At 53.6% G+C, this 21,001-nt stretch overlaps 1 protein-coding gene across 2 annotated transcripts in view; it reads left to right on the plus strand.

Annotated features, from left to right (window-relative positions):
- Positions 1-539: 539 nt before the first annotated feature.
- SLX9 (SLX9 ribosome biogenesis factor) overlaps positions 540-21,001 on the plus strand; it is a 109,710-nt gene continuing 89,248 nt past the window's right edge. The window contains exons 1-2 of one of the 2 annotated variants that reach the window (XM_044978532.1): positions 540-782; positions 14,887-14,995. In XM_044978532.1, the coding sequence (XP_044834467.1) occupies positions 660-782; positions 14,887-14,995 (232 nt within the window). In that variant the 5' untranslated portion in view covers positions 540-659. Of the gene's footprint in view, positions 783-13,946; positions 14,169-14,886; positions 14,996-21,001 lie in introns of those variants that run through there. The other variant, XM_044978533.1, reaches the window with a different exon arrangement.

Consider the following 21,001-nt stretch of genomic DNA (forward strand, 5'->3'; position numbering starts at 1 on the left):
GGACAGGCTATACTAGGGTGACCAGATGTCCCAATTTTAAAGGGACAGTCCTGATATTTGGGGCTGTCTCTTATATAGGCACCTATTACCCTCCACCCCATCCTGATTTTTCACACTTCCTGTCTGGTCATCCTAGTCTATACCTGGAAGCTGTTTGATTGCTGTGAGGTTCCTGGCTCAGGGCCCCAGGGATCACCGGGCTTAGGTTTAGGAAGGAGTTTTTCTGCCGGGGCAGGGAGAAATAGGCAGTAATTATTTTGTGGGAAGGGGGTCGCATTTTCTCCACCCGAGCAATCTTTGCCAGTAACCAGCTCCTCGCAGCAGGCTGCCCTGGCACCTCTCCGGAGAGCGGCTGCAACCCGCAGCAGCCAGTCACTAGCATATCGCCCGGCACCATTAGGCTTCAGAGTTAACAGCGGCTGGCGCTGTTCTGCGCGGCGGCTCCAGCCCGGGCGCGGCCTCCAACTGCCTAAAGCTGGAAGGGGGCAGCACCCGGGGCCGCTCGGGTCCGACCCGGGACCGGCTCCAGCGCATCGGACTGCGGAGCGCGGGCCCCGCCCCATGCCCCGGCCCTTGGGGGAGGGGGAACGCGCCGTGCGGCGCCGCGTTCCGGGGAAGCCCATCGCCGCTGCACACACGCCGAGCCCGGCAGCCCGGCCATGGTGGGGAAAGCGAAGCGTCCGCGGCTGCACCAGGCGGCCCCGAGGCTGAGGGGCCCGCGGGACCCGGGCAGCCAGGATGGGGCGGGCGGGACCAGCGGTTGGCGGGCGGAGCCCGGAAAGGTAAAAGGGGTGCACCGGGAGATACCATTTCGTGTGCGGGGAGGGGGGGATAGAGCCTGTCGGGCTGTACCATCCCGCATGCGGGGAGGGAGGAGGTACTAGTGCGTGGCTGTGCCATGTGCTCTGCCCGGGGGGCGGGCTGTACCATGGCAGCGGAGGGGGGTTCTGGGGAGGGGTCGGAGAGGGGCGGGCTACACCATGCCCGTGGAGGTAGGGGTGCTGGCCAGGGTGGGCTGCGCCAAGCCAGAAAAGGGGGGGAGGTGCCAGCAGGGGTCGGGGAGGGGCGGGCCGCGCCATGCCGGCGGAGGGGGGTGTTGGGGAGCGGCGGGCCGCGCCATGCCGGCGGAGGGGGGTGTTGGGGAGGGGCGGGCCGCGCCATGCCGGCGGAGGGGGGGTGTTGGGGAGGGGCGGGCCGCGCCATGCCGGCGGAGGGGGGTGTTGGGGAGGGGCGGGCCGCGCCATGCCGGCGGAGGGGGGTGTTGGGGAGGGGCGGGCCGCGCCATGCCGGCGGAGGGGGGTGTTGGGGAGGGGCGGGCCGTGCCATGCCGGCGGAGGGGGGTGTTGGGGAGGGGCGGGCCGTGCCATGCCGGCGGGGGGGGGGTGTTGGGGAGGGGCGGGCCGTGCCATGCCGGCGGAGGGGGGTGTTGGGGAGGGGCGGGCCGTGCCATGCCGGCGGAGGGGGGTGTTGGGGAGGGGCGGGCCGTGCCATGCCGGCGGAGGGGGGTGTTGGGGAGGGGCGGGCCGCGCCATGCTGGCGGAGGGGGGTGTTGGGGAGGGGCGGGCCGTGCCATGCCGGCGGAGGGGGGTGTTGGGGAGGGGCGGGCCGTGCCATGCCGGCGGAGGGGGCATGGGCGCCAATTTATATGGGCTCGTGGGGCTAAAGCCCCAGGAATATTGACAATCAGGGGCTCTGCTCCACCAGTATTTGGAGCTAGGTTTCTCCCCTGCTTGGAGCGCAGGGGAGGCAGAGGGCTCTGGGCTGCCTGCAACCGCGGGGAGCCCAGAGCCTTTTAAATCCCAGCCGCGGCCGGGAGGCAGAGGGCTCTGGGCTGCCTGCAACCGCGGGGAGCCCAGAGCCCTTTAAATCCCAGCCGCGGCCGGGAGTCAGAGGGCTCTGGGCTGCCTGCAACCACGGGGAGCCCAGAGCCCTTTGAATCCCAGCCCCTGGCCGCTGATTGCCCCCTCCCCAGACCCCTGTCCCAACTCCCCCCAGGACCCCCACCCCCTATCTAAGCACCACTGGTCCTTGTCCCCCGATTACCCCCTCCCGAGACCCCTGCCCCTAACTGCCCCTTGGGACCCCAGCCCCTATCTAAGCCTCCCATCTCCTTGTCCCCAACTGCCCCCTCCTGAGACCCCACCCAACTTCCCTCCAAGACCCCACCCACTACCTGTCCCCTGATAAACCCCCTGGACTCCCATGCCTATCCAATTGCTGCCTGTCCCCTGACTGCCCCTCCGAACCTCTGCCCCATCCAGCCCCCACAGCTCCCTGTCCCTTGACTGCCCCCCGGAACCCCCTACCCCTTCTCCAACCCCCAAACCGCTTACTGTGCCACTCAGACCAGCGTGTCTGGCTCCGTGCAGCTCCAGATAGTTGCTGCCATGCTCCCCCATGGAGCCCACAGCCCTCTCCCACCCCCAGCACCTGCCTTCCAGATTTGAACACCTCAAAATTCAGGAGTGCTCAAGCTCGGTTTGGGCAGCTTTTACTTCATTTCTCCCAAATCAGTTTCCCCTGCAAGGTGCCAACTGAAGGTGTTGGAGAACAGAGAGATTGGGTGGCCTCCTAATGCCTGGAAAAGAGACAAAGGCTGGAGGAGGGAGTGTCAGTGCCTGTGCGGACTTCTGGGAAGTGCACGGTGTGGAAGGGGATGCTGTGATGCTTTGGAACAACTCCATACAAAGCCAGTCAGGACTCTGGGGGAGCCTCCTCTCTTGGAGCAGACTGTCTCCAGGGCAAGAAGCTTACACCTTCCTGGGTCTGACCTCGGAGCATTCAGCTTGCCCTTCCACATCATGCACTTTCCACAGCGAGTCTGCCCAGGCGGGTCCTGGGGCAACCAGAGGTCCCTGCACCCCAACTCTGCAGTCAGATGTGACTCTCAGCCAGACAGTAAAACAGAAGGTTTATTAGATGACGGGAACACAGTTTAAACAGAGCTTGTTGGTACAGAAAACAGAACCCCTCTGTCAGGTCCATCTTGGGGGGTGGGGAGCCCAGAACCAAGTTCTGGGTCTCTCCCCATTTCCCCAGCCAGCTCCAAACTGACACTCCCTCCTCTGGCCTCTGTCTCTTCCGGACAAGGAGGCCACCTGATCTCTTTGTCCCCAACACCTTTAGTTGGCATCTTGCAGGGGAAACTGAGGCACCCACACAGTATTCAGAGAAAATATTAAGAACATTCCCACTTCATCACAACAGGTGCAACAAAATATAATACCGTATATTGAAGTAGGCAAGTGCTGCTTCTGACTTTCCACTTTTAATTGACCCTTGTAATCTTGTGGCACTGACACGTTGTAGCTTCATTTTATATCAGCTTACAGGGCAGGAGTGGGGGGGGCACCACCATTTTGGGCCCCACCAAAAATTATACAAACCTGCCGCCTATGGGAGGGGGGTGTTGGGGAGCGGCGGGCCGCGCCATGCCGGCGGAGGGGGGTGTTGGGGAGCGGCGGGCCGCGCCATGCCGGCGGAGGGGGGGTTGGGGAGGGGCGGGCTGCGCCATGGGAGTGGCGGGCCGCGCCATGCCGGCGGAGGGGGGTGTTGGGGAGCGGCGGGCTGCGCCATGCCGGCGGAGGGGGGTGTTGGGGAGCGGCGGGCTGCGCCATGCCAGTGGAGGGGGGTGTTGGGGAGCGGCGGGCCGCGCCATGCCAGCAGAGGGGGGTGTTGAGGAGCGACGGGCCGCGCCATGCCAGCGGAGGGGCGCTATGTGGGGTGGCCGAGGCGTGGGGTCTGGTGGGCACGCGCAGCTCTGGTGTAGCTCTAGCGCTGGTTTAGGGCATGTCCATGCTCGTGGCTGCTCTGGACCCCTGCTGGGTCTCTGGCGCATGCAGCCCGTGTGAGCTGTGGGGCCTGGCAGTGCCCACGCTGACAGCAAGGCGCAGCCTTTGTTACCCAGCGCCCTGCAGCGGGAGACCCAGGTGTAGGCCGCTGGCCCTGGCCTCACATCCTGCCACCACGTGGGAGCCCCCTGTGCTGTCTCAGCCCGTGTCCTTCGCTGTCAGTTGTCTCGCCTGTTCGTGTCCTGTCCTCCTTGCTGGAACCTCCTCCACTTTGGCCGTCTCGTCTCCCTCCCAGAGGCTGCTGCTAGGCCCAGGTCCATGGCCTGTGTGTGATCACCTCTCTCCTCCAAACGGCTGGTCTTCTCCTGCAACATTCAGCCATGCCCTTCCTCACAAGTCCAACCTCTGCTCTTCCCATAATGCTGGCCTTGATCCCCTCTTTTTCCTGCAGGGACCTCTGCTTTCTCCCATCCCTGTCCATCAGGACTTGCAAAGCTGCCCCATCCTCATTTAAATCTCCCCTTGCAACTTGCCTTTGTCCTCATCCCTACACATGGTTCCTGTTGGCACCAGTTACGTTGGTAGCCACCAGAGACTCCAGTCTTCCATCTACGGCCAACACTTTGGTCCTTGCTTATGTGTCTCTTTACCTGCCTGCTATTTAAATGCTGGGTTGTGAGCTCTTAGGAAAACTCTTGTCACATTCTGGGAGAAGCAGGAAAGACAATCCATGGTGAGTGGGTGACACTGGGAGGTCTATAGTGACTGTTTGCTTTATAAAAAGAACAGGAGTACTTGTGGCACCTTAAAGACTAACAAATTTATTTTAGCATGAGCTTTCGTGAGCTGCAGCTCACTTCTTCGGATGCATAGAATGGAACACACAGACAGGAGATCTTTATACATACAGAGAACATGAAAAGGTGGAAGTATGCATACCAACAGGCAGAGTCTAATCAATTGAGATGAGCAGGAGGAAAAAAAAACTTTTTGAAGTGATAATTAAGAGGGCCCATAGAAGGTGTGAGGAGAACTTAACATAGGGAAATAGATTCAATTGGTGTAATGACCCAACCATTCCCAGTCTTTCCTAGTTTGCATATTAATTCAAGTTCAGCAGTTTCTCTTTGGAGTCTGTTTTTGAAGTTTTTTTGTTGCAAAATTGCCACCTTCAAGTCTGTCATTGAGTGGTTAGAAGGTTGAAGTGTTCTCCCACTGGTTTTTGAATGTTATGATTCCTGATGTCAGATTTGTGTCCATTTATTCTTTTGCGTAGAGACTGTCCGGTTTGGACACAAATGGACACAAATCTGACATCAGGAATCATAACATTCAAAAACCAGTGGGAGAACACTTCAACCTTTCTAACCACTCAATGACAGACTTGAAGGTGGCAATTTTGCAACAAAAAAACTTCAAAAACAGACTCCAAAGAGAAACTGCTGAACTTGAATTAATATGCAAACTAGATACTATTAACTGTGGCCTAAACAAAGACTGGGAATGGTTGGGTCATTACACCAATTGAATCTATTTCCCTATGTTAAGTTCTCCTCACACCTTCTATGGGCCATCTTAATTATCACTTCAAAAAGTTTTTTTTTCCTCCTGCTAACGATAGCTCATCTCAATTGATTAGACTCTGCCTGTTGGTATGCATACTTCCACCTTTTCATGTTCTCTGTATGTATAAATATCTCCTGTCTGTGTGTTCCATTCTATGCATCTGAAGAAGTGAGCTGCAGCTCACGAAAGCTCATGCTAAAATAAATTTTTTAGTCTTTAAGGTGCCACAAGTACTCCTGTTCTTTTTGCGGATACAGACAAACACAGCTGCTACTCTGAAACCTGTTTGCTTTATAGTTGATCGCTGACCTTAGGCAATAGTGGAGAGTCTGGGAAAAGGGTGTAAAAGCTTTTGATTTAAGGGATTGTGTAAGGTATTAGTCTCAGCCTTGTTCAGAGCAGTAACAAAAAGTACTCCGTTTAAGTATCTGTAAGGACATTAAAAGCAGCAAAGAGTCTTGTGGCACCTTATAGACTAACAGACATATTGGACCATGAGCTTTCGTGGGTGAATACCCACTTCATCGGATGCATATGTAATGACATATGTATGCAATGTAATGACATTGAGCGTTTAGTGTATTTGGCACTTTTAATCTTTAAGGTTGTTACAAACATTTTGGAACATCCCCATGAGATACTCTAGAAAAATACTTTAATTTTCTCTTTCACAGAGATAGGATAAGACAACAAGGCATGGGGCAGGGGGCACTTGCAGGCTTAAACTATTGGAAATGGTGGGATTCTCTGTAACTTGAAGTCTTTAAACCATGATTTGAGGACTTGAGTAACTCAGCATGAGGTTAGGGGTCTCTTACAGGAATGGGAGAGTTAGGTTCTGTGGCCGGCAATGTGCAGCAGGACAAACTAGATGATCATGATGGTCCCTACTGGCCTTAAAGTCTACGAGTCTATAAGAAACTTGCCTAAGAACAGACAGACTTGCCATAGAGGTTCTTCGGCAATTCATACAGGAAAGTATCTTCAAGTTAAAACAGTGTCAGGTGTAGGTCACCACCCTGGCTTTCTGTATATTAGCTTTAGCTTAAAGTTTCCTCATCGTTGCTACCACTGGCTCAGCTCCACCAGTGGCAGTGATAATGGGAATGCTAGTGCAAACAGGCTGCTGGCTCTGTAAGTACCATGTTGCCTAGACTTGTGGTTAAAAAGGAGCTTGCCAGTCTACCTGATGAAGAGGTTTTTAGCCCATGAAAGTTTATGCCCAAATAAATTTGTTAGTCTCTAAGGTGCCACAAGGACTCCTCATTGTTTTTGTCTACAGTAGTGCATCTACTGTCCTTGCACTGGTGGAGCTGAAATAGTGGGTAATTTTGGGAAAAGAAGGCTAGTGTAGGCACAAGCATTGTGAACACATCACATTCCAGAGCAAATGGGCGAACTTTAAGCCACTCCCTGGAAATCTGTTTGAGGCATGTTCGGGTATTGTCTCAACAAACAGAAAAGCAGATGAGATTGGATCTGTTTTTCAAACCCTGTGTTTAAATATTCCTGAATGGCAGAGACCTATGCGTGGCTTATCTTTTTTTGTGTGTGTTTTGCAAACTGATTTCTTGCACTTCTTGTTGATCATGTTTGAAGGCTCACAGTAAGGTCTTGTCTTCACTACAGCTGCTGGTCGATTTAAGCTACGCAATTTGAGTTAGGTTAGCAGCGTAACTCAGGTCAATGTAGCTTAGATCTACTTACCGCAGGGTCCATGCTACGCTATGTCGATGGGAGATGCTCTCCCGCCAACACTGCTTCCGACTCTCATTGAGGTAGAGTACCGAAATTGATGGGCGAGCGCTCTCCAGTTGATTGAGCGTGTCTTCACTAGACCTGCATTGATTGCAGCAGTGCCAGTTTAGCTCCATAGTGAAGACAAGCCCTTGGAGTAAGAATCTGTAAACCTGAGATCTTGAACAGAGTCTAGCTGAGATGTTACATAAATCTTAGCTGCTTACAAGTCCATCTGGCCGGCAGTGCTGGTTTTGCGAAAGATGTCAGAGATGTTGACTGTGGAGTGTTGGTAGATGGAAGGGAGTGAGACACTATAGGGTTCCTGCACCACTGAAGGTGCTGTGAATTGCTTTCTGTTTGTTAGGATTCTTAAGAGCATTTCTGTAGAAGACACTGGAGCACAACCAAAAATTCTTCTCACCAGCAGGGCTTTGCAGATGAACAGTGGGCAAGATCAAATGCCCGTGACTTTTGTCCTGTCTGAGGTAAGCAGAATTGGAATTCCTCTTGCCCCAAGGTAAAACAGATGAGCTCATAAGGAAAATAGCACTAGCAGGATGTTGGTTTTAGCGATGGAAGAACCTTGAAAATGTCATTTGATCTTCAGACCTATTAAACCAAATTTCAGACTCATAAGAACAGCCATACTGGGTCAGACCAAAGGTCCAGCTAGCTCAGTATCCTGTCTTCTGACCATGGCCAATGCCAGGTGCCCAGAGGGAGTGAACAGAACAGGCAATCATCAAGTGACCCATCCCCTGTTGCCCATTCCCAGTTTCAAACCCCTTGCACAGGTGGTCACTAATGGAGTGTTCTGCATGGCCAGGTGACCAGCTTGAGACAGCTGGGCCCAGGTTGTCAGCAGTGTTGAGCACTCACCTGAACTCTGTAGAATAGGAGTTCCCAAACTTTTTGCTGGCACAACCCTGTTTTAATGAATTATTTCCACCTGGGACCCCAGACAGCATGGAGGATGCCATTTTGAAGAGCAAAGTGGTGTCCTCCGCACAGCATGACCTTGCATGCACCAGAATGTGAGGTCACACCACAAGGAGGACGCCATTTTGCTGTTCAGAAGGCATTCTCTGCACCCCGTGACCTCGCGCGTATGGAGTATGTGAGTTCATGCTGTGCAGAGGATGCCATTTTGTAGAGGAATCATACAATATCAGGGTTGGAAGGGACCTCAGGAGGTCATCTAATCCAACCCCCTGCTCAAAGCAGGACCAATTCCCAACTAAATCATCACAGCCAGGGCTTTGTCAAGCCTGACCTTAAAAACCTCTAAGGAAGGAGATTCCACCACCTCCCTAGGTAACCCATTCCAGTGCTTCACCACTCTCTGAGTGAAAAAGTTTTTCCTAATATCCAACCTCAACCTCCCCCACTGCAACTTGAGACCATTACTCCTTGTTCTGTCATCAGGTACCACTGAGAACAGTCTAGATCCATCCTCTTTCAGGTAGTTGAAAGCAGCTATCAAATCCCCCCTCATTCTTCTCTTCTGCAGACTAAACAATCCTAGTTCTCTCAGCCTCTCCTCATAAGTCGTGTGCTCCAGCCCCCTAATCATTTTTGTTGCCCGCTGGACTCTTTCCAATTTTTCCACATCCTCCATGAATAGTGACCTCACACACACTGTACATGCGAGGTCATTTTGTACAGAGCAAAATGGCGTCTTGTGCACAGTAGGGATCGCCATCACCCCGAAAGGGGTTGTGACCTACCATTTGGAAACCACCGCATTAGAAGTTGTGGTTGCTTAGCACCTCTGGCAACCTGGCAGTGCCACTGGCTGTCTCTGTGGCCTTCCCGTTTCCCTCTATAAAACGGGGACAGTACTTACCCACTGACCTCACTGGGCTGTTAGATTTCTGTGCCCTGCTTTGAATGTAGAAAGGCTACAGAAATGCCCAGTATGCTGAAAAATTAGGGGTGTCCGATCACTGAGGCACCTGAAATTAATAGTCACTTGTGGATTTTGGCTTTAAATTTCCCAGTAATTTCCCCTGCTGTAAAACCCCTCATCATTTCACAGGAATGTTGTGCAGCTAATTCATTATTGTTTGTGAGGCTTGGGTGCTGCAGCAGTCAGCACCACAGAGTTCACAAGGAAATTAATAATTCTGTATTTGGTCCAGGGTTTGGCTGGTGTGCAGTGAATGAAGTAGGGACCACGCATTGAGAGATGAGGATAAAAACAAATATTGAACAGCTGCCTCTTCTCCCGCGAGCCCATCCACCCAGTGCACTGAATGAGGCAGGGGTCCTCTGGAAAAGCTAGTCTTTGATCATGTAATTAAAGACTGTATCACAGTGCACATGCACAAGAGGACTAAATTAAAGATTGCACTATCAGCCTTAATTTTAGCTTTCCTAACGTTTGAGTGCTTGGCTTTGCAACTTAAACAACAGTCTTTGAATGTGGTTGTATTTGTGTGTTGCTAGACTCTAGCCAACAGAAAATGGATTGTTCCATCAAATTCTTCCAAGCGATGCAGGCAATGTTCATGCATCAGTAACATGGAAGGGCCTAAAAAGGAATGTCACATGTACAGTAAGAGATTGAATGTTAGTGCTCTCCTCTCTTTATTTGGCTCTTATTACCATATCCTGGTGTAGCCGAGTATGACATTTTCTGTTAAAATCTGCCTTGGTCTCTCCCTCTTCGTTAATCACACAACAACTCTCATATGCAGTGATCCTGACAGTGTGTGTTTAATGTGTATGTGGGGGGAGGAGTTCATCTGTCATCTTTCACCCTCTGCCATCTCCTCTTCCCCCACACCTTGTTGCCTGCATGAGTCACAGGACTATTTTCTCATGGAAGGAGATAATAATTTGTGGTGCAGGTGCAGTTAATGTTTTGGGGCCTGCTCAGCCAAATCTGAGCAGTCTCTTCCTCAGACTTCTTAAATATGCTAATATTTAAAAACAAACAAACAAGCAAGGTGCAAAATTCTACATTTCTACGACTGGTCCTTGTGTAGTACTGTAACATCACTGTATCCCAGGGGTGGGCAAACTTTTTGGCCCAAGGGCCACATCAGGGAATAGAAATTGTATGGTGAGCCATGAATGCTCACAAAATAGGGGTTGGGGTGCTGGAGGGGGTTCAGGCTCTGGGCTGGGGCTGAGATGAGGAGTTTGGGGTGTAGGAGGGTGCTCTGGGCTGGGACCAAGGGGTTCGGAGGGCGGGAGGGGGATCAGGGGTGGGGCAGCAGTGCAAGAAGGGGTTCAGGTTCCAGCTGGGGGTGTGGGCTCTGGAGTGGGGCTGGGGAGGAGAGGTTTGGGGTGCAGGTACGTGCTCTGGGCTGGGGTGAGGGGTTGGGGTATGGGGAGAGGCTCGGGTGCAGGCTCCGAGCAGTGCTTACATCAAGCAGCTCCAGGAAGCAGTGGCATATCCCTTCGGCTCCTACACGGAGGTGCAGCCAGGTGGCTCTGCGAGTTGCTGCGGCCGCAGGCACTGCCCCCTGCAGCTCCTGTTGGAGCGCCGGAGGGGGCCATTGGAGTGCATAGGAGCCAGAGTGGGGCCATGCCGCGTCGTCTGGGAGCCGTGTAGTGCAGCCCCGGCCCAGTGCCCCTGCCGGAGCGCCAGAGCAGGGCTGAGCCGCATGGTGCGGCCTCTGACCCTGCGCCCCAGCTGGAGCACCGGAGCAAGGCCAAGCCACGTGGTGTGGCCCCCGACCCTGCTCCCCAGCGGGAGCTCGCAGGCCAGCTTAAAACAGCTCGCGGGCCGGAGTTTGCCCACCCCGCTGTATCCCCTTGTTTAACTGAGGACATGTACCCAGCAGAAAAATCAGAAGTCTGAATAAGGGAACTATGCTGCATGAAGTCCCCTCGTTTTCTTTTCACCCCCACATTTACTGAATGAGATCTAGAACATTGCTGGAAGAATGCTATGGAAACAACTAAGAGAGCAACAATGAAAATGTGCCTTTCAGAGGCCACATTTTCAAGCTTTTCCCTACAACTATGAGGGCTAGAAACTTAACTTCTTTTTATAGCCAAGATTCTCAAAATCACATGACTCCAGTAGCTGGGGCTTTGAATATTATGAGACTTGTAGTACTGAAGAGTTGGGAACAGTGCAGGTCTCTGCGGCGAAATAGCTGTCCTTCTCTCTGATTTGTTCTGTGCTCTCGTTTCTAGATGGAATCTTTTTTTGACAACACACCATTAAGTAGGAACTTGCACTTCCTTCATTGTGTTGAGGTAGTGTCTGTTTTTAAATGTCTGTGACATAGCCCAGGGTGTAATCTAGACTGTTGAATGGCTGTGTCCCTTTAATTCTCCAGCCCAGGGTGTCTTTTACACTGCTCTGTTTTTCCAGCCAGGGTGGAAAACGTTTTCGTTCTCACCCCCCCCAGTCAAACAAACAATGGCTAGCCAATCAGGAGCGGAGGAGGGACAGGGGCTGAGCAGTACAGCAGTTCATTGGCCCCTTCTGGAGGGCACCTAGCATGACCGCACTGCTTGTCTGCTCTAGAACCAGCCCTGATGGCCTGTCCTTCAGTAATGCTGCAGGAGTTCAGTGTTGCTTCTCAGCTCGGTGGGTTAGGCAGTAGTTATAGGTGGATGCCAGGACTGAGAAGGTTGGAGACTGCTCGTCTAGTCCTGCAATACTGTGCCCACACTAGGGGGTGTATTGGTATAACTGTTACGGTAAGAAATGATTCTCTTAACCACCAACAGTCATAAGACAAAAGAATCATCTGACTGGACACCGCAAAGTGGATGAAACCACGCTCTTGATCATTACATAGATTGCTTCAGAAAAAAAATGACTGAAATCCTTAACAAGCTTCATATCTACCACAGTCTCTCCACCGCAGAGAGGACAGCCATGTAGTCCCTGAAATCCAACCACCGGATAGTGATCAAACCAGCAGGCAAAGGGGACGCCATTGTAATCCTCAACCATGATGGCAACGTTAACAAGGCCACTGACAACTCTCTGACACCACTTACTATAAAGAACCCAAAGAAGACCCCACACCACAATTTACTCAGGAATTTAAGGATATCATCAAATCCTTCCCCCAAAAAATCCAAGAGAAACTCTATAAACTCATCCCCCGTGAACTTTCTATATGCTTCCCAAGATACACAAACAAAGGAATCCAGGCAGACCCATCATATCTGGCCATGGCACTCTTTCTGAAGAAATATTGGGATTCATAGAAACCATCCTCAAGTCCCGCACCACACAAAGGGCCAGCGTCCTCCAGGACACAACTGACTTCCAAACTCTGCAACATTAACAGCCTCAGAACACCATCCTCACCACTGTGGATGTCACTTCCCTATACACCTACATCCCGTACAATGACAGCATAGCTGTCTGCCATAAATATTTACGAGACAATCAACAAACCTCATATCTCCACCGCAAACACATTGCCAAACTCATCCATTTCTTCCTCACCCATCACCGCTTTACATTCAATGATGAACACTTTGTCCAAACCATGGGAAGAGCCGTGGGTACCTGGATGGCTTCCCAATATGCCAGCCTCTTCATGGGCCACCTTGAAGAAGAATTTCTGGACAAATGCATCATGAAACCAGTGATAACCTAAGATACAACAACGATATTTTCATCCTCTGGACAGACGACCTAAATGCCCTGATAGATTTCCTCCGCAGCTTCAACATCCACCATTAAGCTCTCTCTGGAACACTCCCACACAACCACCAACTTCCTGGACCCCACGATAGCTTCAACAATGGAACTCTACAGAAAACTGTATACAAGAAACCCCTGGATCACCACAGCTTCATAGATCCCATAACCACCCCAAACACACCAACCAATCTGCTATCTACAGCCAGGCACTCAGCTGCCACAGAATATACTCTGAGGAGAAAGTCTGGGATACCCCTCTTAAAAAAACTACAGCAACGACTCCTAACCAAAACAATCATGCCAGTACAGAAACCATGTGCAAACCAGGGGCTGGCTCTACAAAAGTTAGGTGTCTAACGATGCAGAGAGGTGCCTAGTGGGGTTTTCAAAAGCACCTAATTGGGTTCAGTGCCTAACTCTCATTGGCTCAGAAGTCAAGTGCTCAACCTGCTCAGTTCTTCTGCAAATGCCACTAGGCACCTCTGCAGTTTTGCCTCTGTGATCTGACGCCAGGCCTTAGGAAGGAGCTGCTTGCCGTACTTCCTCTAGCAGGCAGGGTGGGATGATTGTGGGTAATGATAGCATTATGTGTTTTTTCAGTGTGACTAAGATGTGGTTTGGTTTTGTCTATGGGTGATTGTGAAACTCCCTATGGAAATGCTGTGCTCAAACCTGGAAGTGCTGAAAATCTGGTGGGGAAGACTGCTCTTAGGAGACTTGCAACCCTGTTTCCAGACTGAATGGGCTTGGCTAACCAAACGAGACCACACCACTGGTGGCTACTTGTGGCTATCCTTAAATGTGCTTAGAAGAGACTGTGATACTCTGTACCCTAAAGCAAGAACCTGGCACCCCCAAATTCACCATAGTGATATAATTAGAATATGTTTTGTACAAAATATGCTTTGTAAGGGATCATTCTAAATGTCTTGATCTGTTGAACATTAATATCCTGTTGGATTGTGTATGCTATAATTGTATCAGAAGTTGTGAATATTGACTATGTACCAGTGTTTAAAATATGTTTGCTCCTGGGATGACACCCAGAAGGTAGTTTACATCCAGTCTAGCCAGCCCATTGCGAATGGACTATTCAAGCTGATTGCCCATTAAGTAACACAATAGGCCTTAGAAGAAGCTTATGTCCACCCAGTGGACAATGGCTGCTATGACTCATTGAAGCACGCCAGGGCATGTGACCAGGTCATGTGACACTGGACTCCATCTTGTGCCTGTAGTTTTCCACAAACTGTGCTGTGGGCTTTGTTTGGGACAATGAAGTTCCTGCCACATGGGAGAAGCTATAAAAGTTGGAAGTGACATAATCTCCCCCCAGAACTTAAGACCTGGAACAAAGACGGGACTGGGGAGGTGGTCCCAGGCAGGAAAGGAGGAATCCCAGCCTGTATATGGAAGATTGGTGAACTGTTTATACCACCAGGGTGAGTGGTATTGATTCAAATCCTGTCTAGTGTATAGAATTTAGATTGCAATTTTGTTTTATTTCTTAGGTAATCTGCTTTGATCTGTATGCTATTACTTATACTCACTTAAAATCTATCCGTAGTTAATAAATCTGTTTTATATTTTACCTAAAACCAGTGTAGTTTGAGTGAAGTGCATGAAAAAAACCTTAGCTCAGTGAATACAATCCCGTGCATGTCCTCTCCACGTTGACGGAGGGGCGGACTGGATAATAAACTTACACTGGTCAAGTTTTTTACTAGGACAGGACAGTGCAGCTCTGGGGTTCCTCGGCTGGGGAGCTGGGGGGAACTGGCTGGAGCCTCTCTCTTGTTGGTTCATGAGTGGCTGGTGAAAGCTGGGTGTGTCCCTGCCTGTGAATGCTTGTGTGAGTGCAGGACCTGGAGGGATTTGCAGCTTGTCACATGATCACAGTGTGAGAGGCAGTGCAGGTTGGTGAGACAGAGGGCTCAGCAGTACTCCAGTTCCAGGTTGCACCCCGAGAATGCCCGTCACAGAGACCCATAAATATTTGTAGTAAAAACCAATGAGCTGGAAACCAGTATTTTGGCTGTGTCCTCTGAGGTACAGTGCACACTTACATATCATGAACCAATGGGCTACTGGGCCTGAATTTTGCAATTATTTTATTCCTCTCAATATTAAAGTGCGTGTTTAATTTTGTCTTTGGCTCAGGACTGGGCTTTTTTGTCCTCTGACGTCTTTGCTGGGATGAAGATTGACCCCAAAACTCTAGTGAAGAAGTTGGATTCGGACTCCCGAAGCGTTGTCTCAGCCCAGACAGGTAAGGGGTGCTCTGTAGGGAGCAATAACTGCCAGAGTGAGCACCTCTCTTCTGTAAGAGAGGGGGGTGCTTGTACCTGCTGCGGGTTTGGCTGGATTTCAGTCACCTGGTTGTGCTCTCAGGTCTGAGGTTCTGCGCCCACTGGGATCTTGTATCATGCTCATAGCTAGGCGTATAGCATGTGCATGCTGAATCAGGTGACCACCAAAAGCAAACATGAAGAAGTCAGTTCTATTATTCCTTTGCACCTCTGGGCCCAGGTGAAATCTGGTGGTGGCCTGAAGGGAGTGCGGGTGTGCAATTACAGAATATACACGTGTTAGCAGTTGGCTACTGTTTGAATCTGCACTTTCTTAGGTTGTGGAAAGACTCCTATGAGTAACCTCACTTACCCTAGCTGTGTTTGGATGTGTGCATTCAGCATCTGGCCTTGCAGTGCCTGTGAACAATTAATACAGGGAGAATGAAACCACCTGCTAAATTCTGACCCAGGTATGACCTTGGGTCCCAGGAGAGGGTTTTAAAACTGGGTTCCAAGTGAGGGTTGGAGGTGGCAGTTAAGTGTTTGCCTTGCTATTCATTGAGCCTTCCCTGACCTTCTTTGGGTCCGTCATAAAACAAACTGTGAGAAGAAAGCCTGCGGCAAGGAGGGAGCACTATGGACCCTCATCTGTTCTGTCTCCACACGACAGGGAGACGTCTCCCTAAACTGCCTAGTGGCAGGTCAAGCTGATTCCACTCTCGTGTCCCTAAGCAGAAAGCGGCTGCAATGCTAATCTCTGTCCTGGGGCTGGAGACTATGGCTCAATGTACACAGATTCTCATGAGTTTATTTTCTTCCTGCAAATTAACAGTGGTAACAAATAACATACAGTGGCTTTGCTTTCCTTCACCATTACAGCCAGCCTGAGTCCTCTTGCATCAAACGGGCTATAAACAAAACCTGCCAATATTCTAGGCAGGAGAATGACTGGTGGTGAATTGGAGCAGCCAGAGTGCACGGATTGATTGTGTTGGTACTGTGGCGTGAGGGAGCAGCAAGGCTGGATAGGGACACGGTAGCCCATGAACGCAGCTTTCTGTACAGGTGCTTTGTTCCGTGTGTGTGTGTGTGTGTGTGTCGGGGGGCTGGGGGTGTTGTACATAACCTACCTTTCTAATCTGAGTAAACCATAGTCTGTCACAGGCTGGCATCTGCAGTCTTAGTCTCGCATTGCAGACCACAGCTGTCCGCTGCTTTATAAATAGCTCTGTGCTGCTGGTCTCCGGGGAGCGCTGCTGGTGCAGATGTGCAGTGCCTGGCAATGTTTAACCCTCCCCGGAGATTCTAAAGGCTGTTTCCTTCCAGACAGCAACTCGCTGACCCCCCACCCCCCGTTCAGTCTCTCCCTTTTGATTGATGCTTTGGGGGCCGCAGGCTGGGGCTGGGACTGGAGACCAGTGGGGCAGAAAGGAGGTGCTTTTTCTTCCCTCCCCCGGCGGCTGTGCCCCTTCCTCTTGTGTTGCTCTGGAACCCACGGGGTTGGCTTGCTTTGGAAATCAGTTCACGTTTTCCGTGTGAATTCAGTGAACTGTGGCTGGGTCTTGCCTGCAGCAGCTGAGCACCCCAGAGGTAGACGAGAAGGGTCAGCAGTATTAGAGGTATGTGCTTTGTCCTCAGGGATCTCTGTGCTCAGGGGAGAGCATCCCCCATGGGGAGTTCAGCCTGATTTCTCCTGTGGTCTTGGCTCTGTGGGTGGGGCTGAATAGGAATTCTCCTACACACGCTGTTATTTTAAGGCTCAGTAGAAAAGCCCGAAAGTGTTTCTCTCCCACCCACTTTCCCAGCCCTGAGAAGGTCGGGTTCGCAGACTCTGCCGGTACCCTGCTGCAGGTCCATGAAGAGCACAGGAGAGGCTGGCTTTTGCTCCATTCGAAAGCTGCTACGGTGCATTTGAAGCTGTTGTTTCCTGATGCCCGTGCTGCAGGAGAGTGCCGCACTCTGTAAGCCCGATGCGGCCTGGGCTGCCTGATCCTGCCCGGAGCTGTGTAAATCCCAGTGTACTGTGGGCAGCGCCTCACACAGAGCTCTTGTCTGGCTCCCAGCTACGTGCTAGCATCTGCGGTGGGGCTGCCATGCAGAAGTGAACGCGGGAGCCAGGCAAAGCCCCACTGGCTGCTTGGGGTGCTTCCGGGGCTGGAAGGGGCCTCGCCACCGGCAAGGGTCAGGAATGGCCCCACTGCTGGGGAAGAGGTGGATTTGGGCTCCAGCCGCTGTGGCTCCGGTGCGCTCCGTGTGGCCAGGCTCCGTCTACGCTGCCAAAACCCGCCACGGCAGCGTCTCAGAGCCAGGCTGCAGTGCTAGCTATAGCAGTGTGGGGGATGGTGCTCGGGGGCTGGGGCGGGGGGTGATGGCACCTGTGCTCCTGCCAAGGGGGAACAGCCACCCCGCTATGTCTAGCGCTGCGGCGCGAGCCCCAGGCTGCAGACCGGGGCTCCGAGACTGGCTGCTGCTTGCGCGGGTTCCTGGATGGCAGTGTAGACACAGGCCCGGTGGCCAGGGAGTGGGAGGCCCCGTCTCTGCAGCTCCTGGCTAGTCAGGAGTATGGAACGGCTCTTAGTGCTTTCGAACTGGTCAGAGGCAGGGAGCCCAACAGCTGCTGCCCTGGGGGGCTGCGTGGGACGGACACAGGGCTCTGGGGTTCCCCTTCCTGTTTCTCTGTGGAGAATGAGACTGGCTGCCGCCGTCTCTGCTTCCCACCAGTGGTCCAGCCGGCCCATCTCCCAGGTGTCCCAGGTCTCCTCCTCTCCCTCCTCTCCTGGCGTCCTGAGTCCTGCCCTCTGGCGCCCCACATTCCCTTGATCTGCCCCCCTCCCGCCCCCCAGCAGCCGGTCTCCACCAGACCAGAGACTCTCCCTCCCATGGCTGCAGCAGGACGGTTTTGACCCCCGCTGCTCCGGAGTGCAGCCGCAGGGGTGGGGGTGGGGCAGGAACAGGTTGTACAACACCTGGCCGAGTGGGGCCTTTGGTGAAGCCTGGGGTTCCTGGGCATTAGGATCATCATCTTCCCCGGACGTCCTCCCCCGGGTGCCAGCTGCAGAGGTGCTCTGCCCGTGGCTTTGGGTGGGGGGCGCTCTTGTTTAGCAGCTGCTCATTGTCAATGGCTTCTTCCCTTTCACCCCTTCCCAGGGGGCAGCAGCAGGGCTGGCTTTTGTTAGGTGGGGAGCAGGGGGACTCGAAGTTGGCAGGGGGCTGTCGCCCCACCATCGCTAGGCCCATGCTCCCCCCCTTCCTGCACGGGTTCCTGGCTGCTGTCCCATGGCTTCATGCCAGTAGCAACAGCAGCGTAGGAGAACACGAAGACTTGCCCCCACCCACCCCCCTTCTCTCTGGAAGGGAGAGCAAGGTGCTAGCATGGCCCTGAGCCCCTGCTATTGCAAGGGGGAGGGGTTTGTTTCTAATACACGCACATTGGAAGCAGCACCACGTCCCCCCACCCAACCTCCCAAAACCCAAGGGACTTAATTCTCACCGCTGCCTTGCCCTGACTGGCCATTTGGCCAGCGATGGCGGTCCTGCCAGCTGGGATTGTTCTGCCCGCCGAGGAGGGTGGCAGCCGTAGCGATTCTCGCGTTGTCTGGGGAGCCTCGCCCAGGTCTCTCTCAAATGCACAGCCGCAGCACCAGCGCTGGGAGGTGTCTGCGGCAGGAACACAGGCACGTTGGGGGCTGAAAGGAGGCTCAACAGGAGCACGCTAGGCCTTGGTCTGTAGCTATGTACCCGGCAGGGAGCCGGTAGCCGGGCAGGAGGGGGTAGCCGCGTTCCCGGCGGGGAGCCGGTAGCCGGGCGGGAGGGGGTAGCCGCGTTCCCGGCGGGGAGCCGGTAGCCGGGCGGGAGGGGGTAGCCGCGTTCCCGGCGGGGAGCCGGTAGCCGGGCGGGAGGGGGTAGCCGCGTTCCCGGCGGGGAGCCGGTAGCCGGGCGGGAGGGGGTAGCCGCGTTCCCGGCGGGGAGCCGGTAGCCGGGCGGGAGGGGGTCGCCGCGTTCCCCGGGAGGGGGTAGCCGCGTTCCCGGCGGGGAGCCGGTAGCCGGGCGGGTGGGGGTAGCCGCGTTCCCGGCGGGGAGCCGGTAGCCGGGCGGGAGGGGGTAGCCGCGTTCCCGGCGGGGAGCCGGTAGCCGGGCGGGAGGGGGTAGCCGCGTTCCCGGCGGGGAGCCGGTAGCTGGGTGGTAGCTGGGCTCCCAGTGGGGAGCTGCACACGGAGCTGAGAGCCTGGGCTCCCCACACTGGCCCTTTTCAGTCGGTGGAAATGTTCCTGTTGGTTACGGGCATGCTGCCTGTCTCCATTATTTATTTATTTATTTTGGCTGGCACCCTTGGCTGTAACGTCACTCCTCAGTGCGTCCCTCTTACCCTGTGCACTGAAGGGTTTGGCCAAGCTAGTAAGCAGTGTGCTGCTGTGGCACTGGCCAAGGCCTTGCAGCGTTACGCAAGGAATGGATGCGAATGTGTCCAGTCGGCATTAGCAATCGTTTCACCAGAACTCTTCACGATCCCTGCAGAGAGCCGAGGAGAAGAAAATGAAAATTAATGTATAAAGACAAAGAAACGTGCATCCTTTTGGTGCGTGTTAAAAAGGAAAGTGTGTGCGTTCATGTGTGGAGCTCTGCTGGTCGTCCGTGCTCACCCGGCCGTGTACCATTCATACCAAAGCTCCCTGGAGCCGGTTCTCCATCGTTGGTGCGTCTTGACCGGCACACGCTGGTTGATAACAGCAGCCAGCGTGGGAGCCTCTACTAGCTAGTTAAGCTCTTGAGTCACTCACCCTTTGAATGATGCCTTTCTGCTGGTACAGTTGAGTTTAGACACTGCCAGTGTGTAAGTCAGATGCTTTCCCGTAGTCTAATCCAGGCAAAGCCGTGTTCTGCTTCTGTGAGAGAGTAACTCTCAGCCGGGCGAGCCTCTGCAGCGTGGGAATTAGCTATTTCCGACAGAGGCAGGAGTGACGGAGGGTGAATGCTCTGGCATTCTTTATTCACATTGGCTTCTTGACACGGAGCTATCAGTGTTGATCTGACAGCCCATCACCCTGTAACCCCTTGCTCCAAGAGCAGATGAAGCAGCAGCTGTGGAATGCTATGAACGTCGGACTACCCTGAGAAACTTCCCTCTCCCTCTGCCTTCACCCCCGACTCGCTGGGCATGGGAATGGCCACGAGAAATGCTGCTGGGAAGGAGCAGAAAGTCCAACTGGTTAGGTTGAGAATCGCATGAGAAGCATTTAGGTTTGATTTCCTGACTGATAGCCTTGGAGCGGGGGGAGGGGGAGGAACTTTTTGGCCCGAGGGCCACATCTGGGTATGGAAATTGTATGGCGGGCCATGAATGCTCATGAAATTGGGGGTTGGAGGGCAGGAGGGCTCCGGCTGGGTGTGCGGGCTCTGGGCTGGGGCTGGGGCAGGGGGTTGGGGCATGGGAGAGGATCGGGGGGGCAGGCTGCGGGCAGCGCTTACCTCAAGCAGCTTCCAGAAACAGCGGCATGTCCCCTCTCTGGCTCCTATGCGGAGGCGAGGCCAGGTGGCTCTGCGCACTGCCTTGTCCACAGGCACCGCCCCTGCAGCTCCCATTCGCTGTGGTTCCTGGTCAGTGGGTGCTGCGGGGGCTGCGCTTTGGGTGAGGGCAGCGTGCAGAGCTCCCTGGCTGCCCCTACGCATAAGAGCCGGATCCGGGATGAGCCGCTGCTTCCGAGAGCTGTGCAGAGTGGGGCAAGACCCTGACCCTGCTCCCCATCTGGAGCGCCAGAGCAGGGCAAGCCCCAGACCCCGCTTCCCGGCGGGAGCTCAAGGGCTGGATTAAAATGGCTGGATGTGGCACCCGGGCCATGGTTTGCCCACCTCTGCCTTAGAGGAACAGCTCCTCTTCCCTTCTCTTTCTGTGACGGATGGGCTAACGCTACAGGCAGCTTTGTGCTCATTCTGCTGTATCTGACTGAGGGCAGCACTGTTTCCTCAAGGGCCTCTGGCTCTCTCAT

The sequence above is a fragment of the Mauremys mutica genome, chromosome 10 (assembly GCF_020497125.1).
Source record: "Mauremys mutica isolate MM-2020 ecotype Southern chromosome 10, ASM2049712v1, whole genome shotgun sequence".
NCBI lineage: Eukaryota > Metazoa > Chordata > Testudines > Geoemydidae > Mauremys > Mauremys mutica.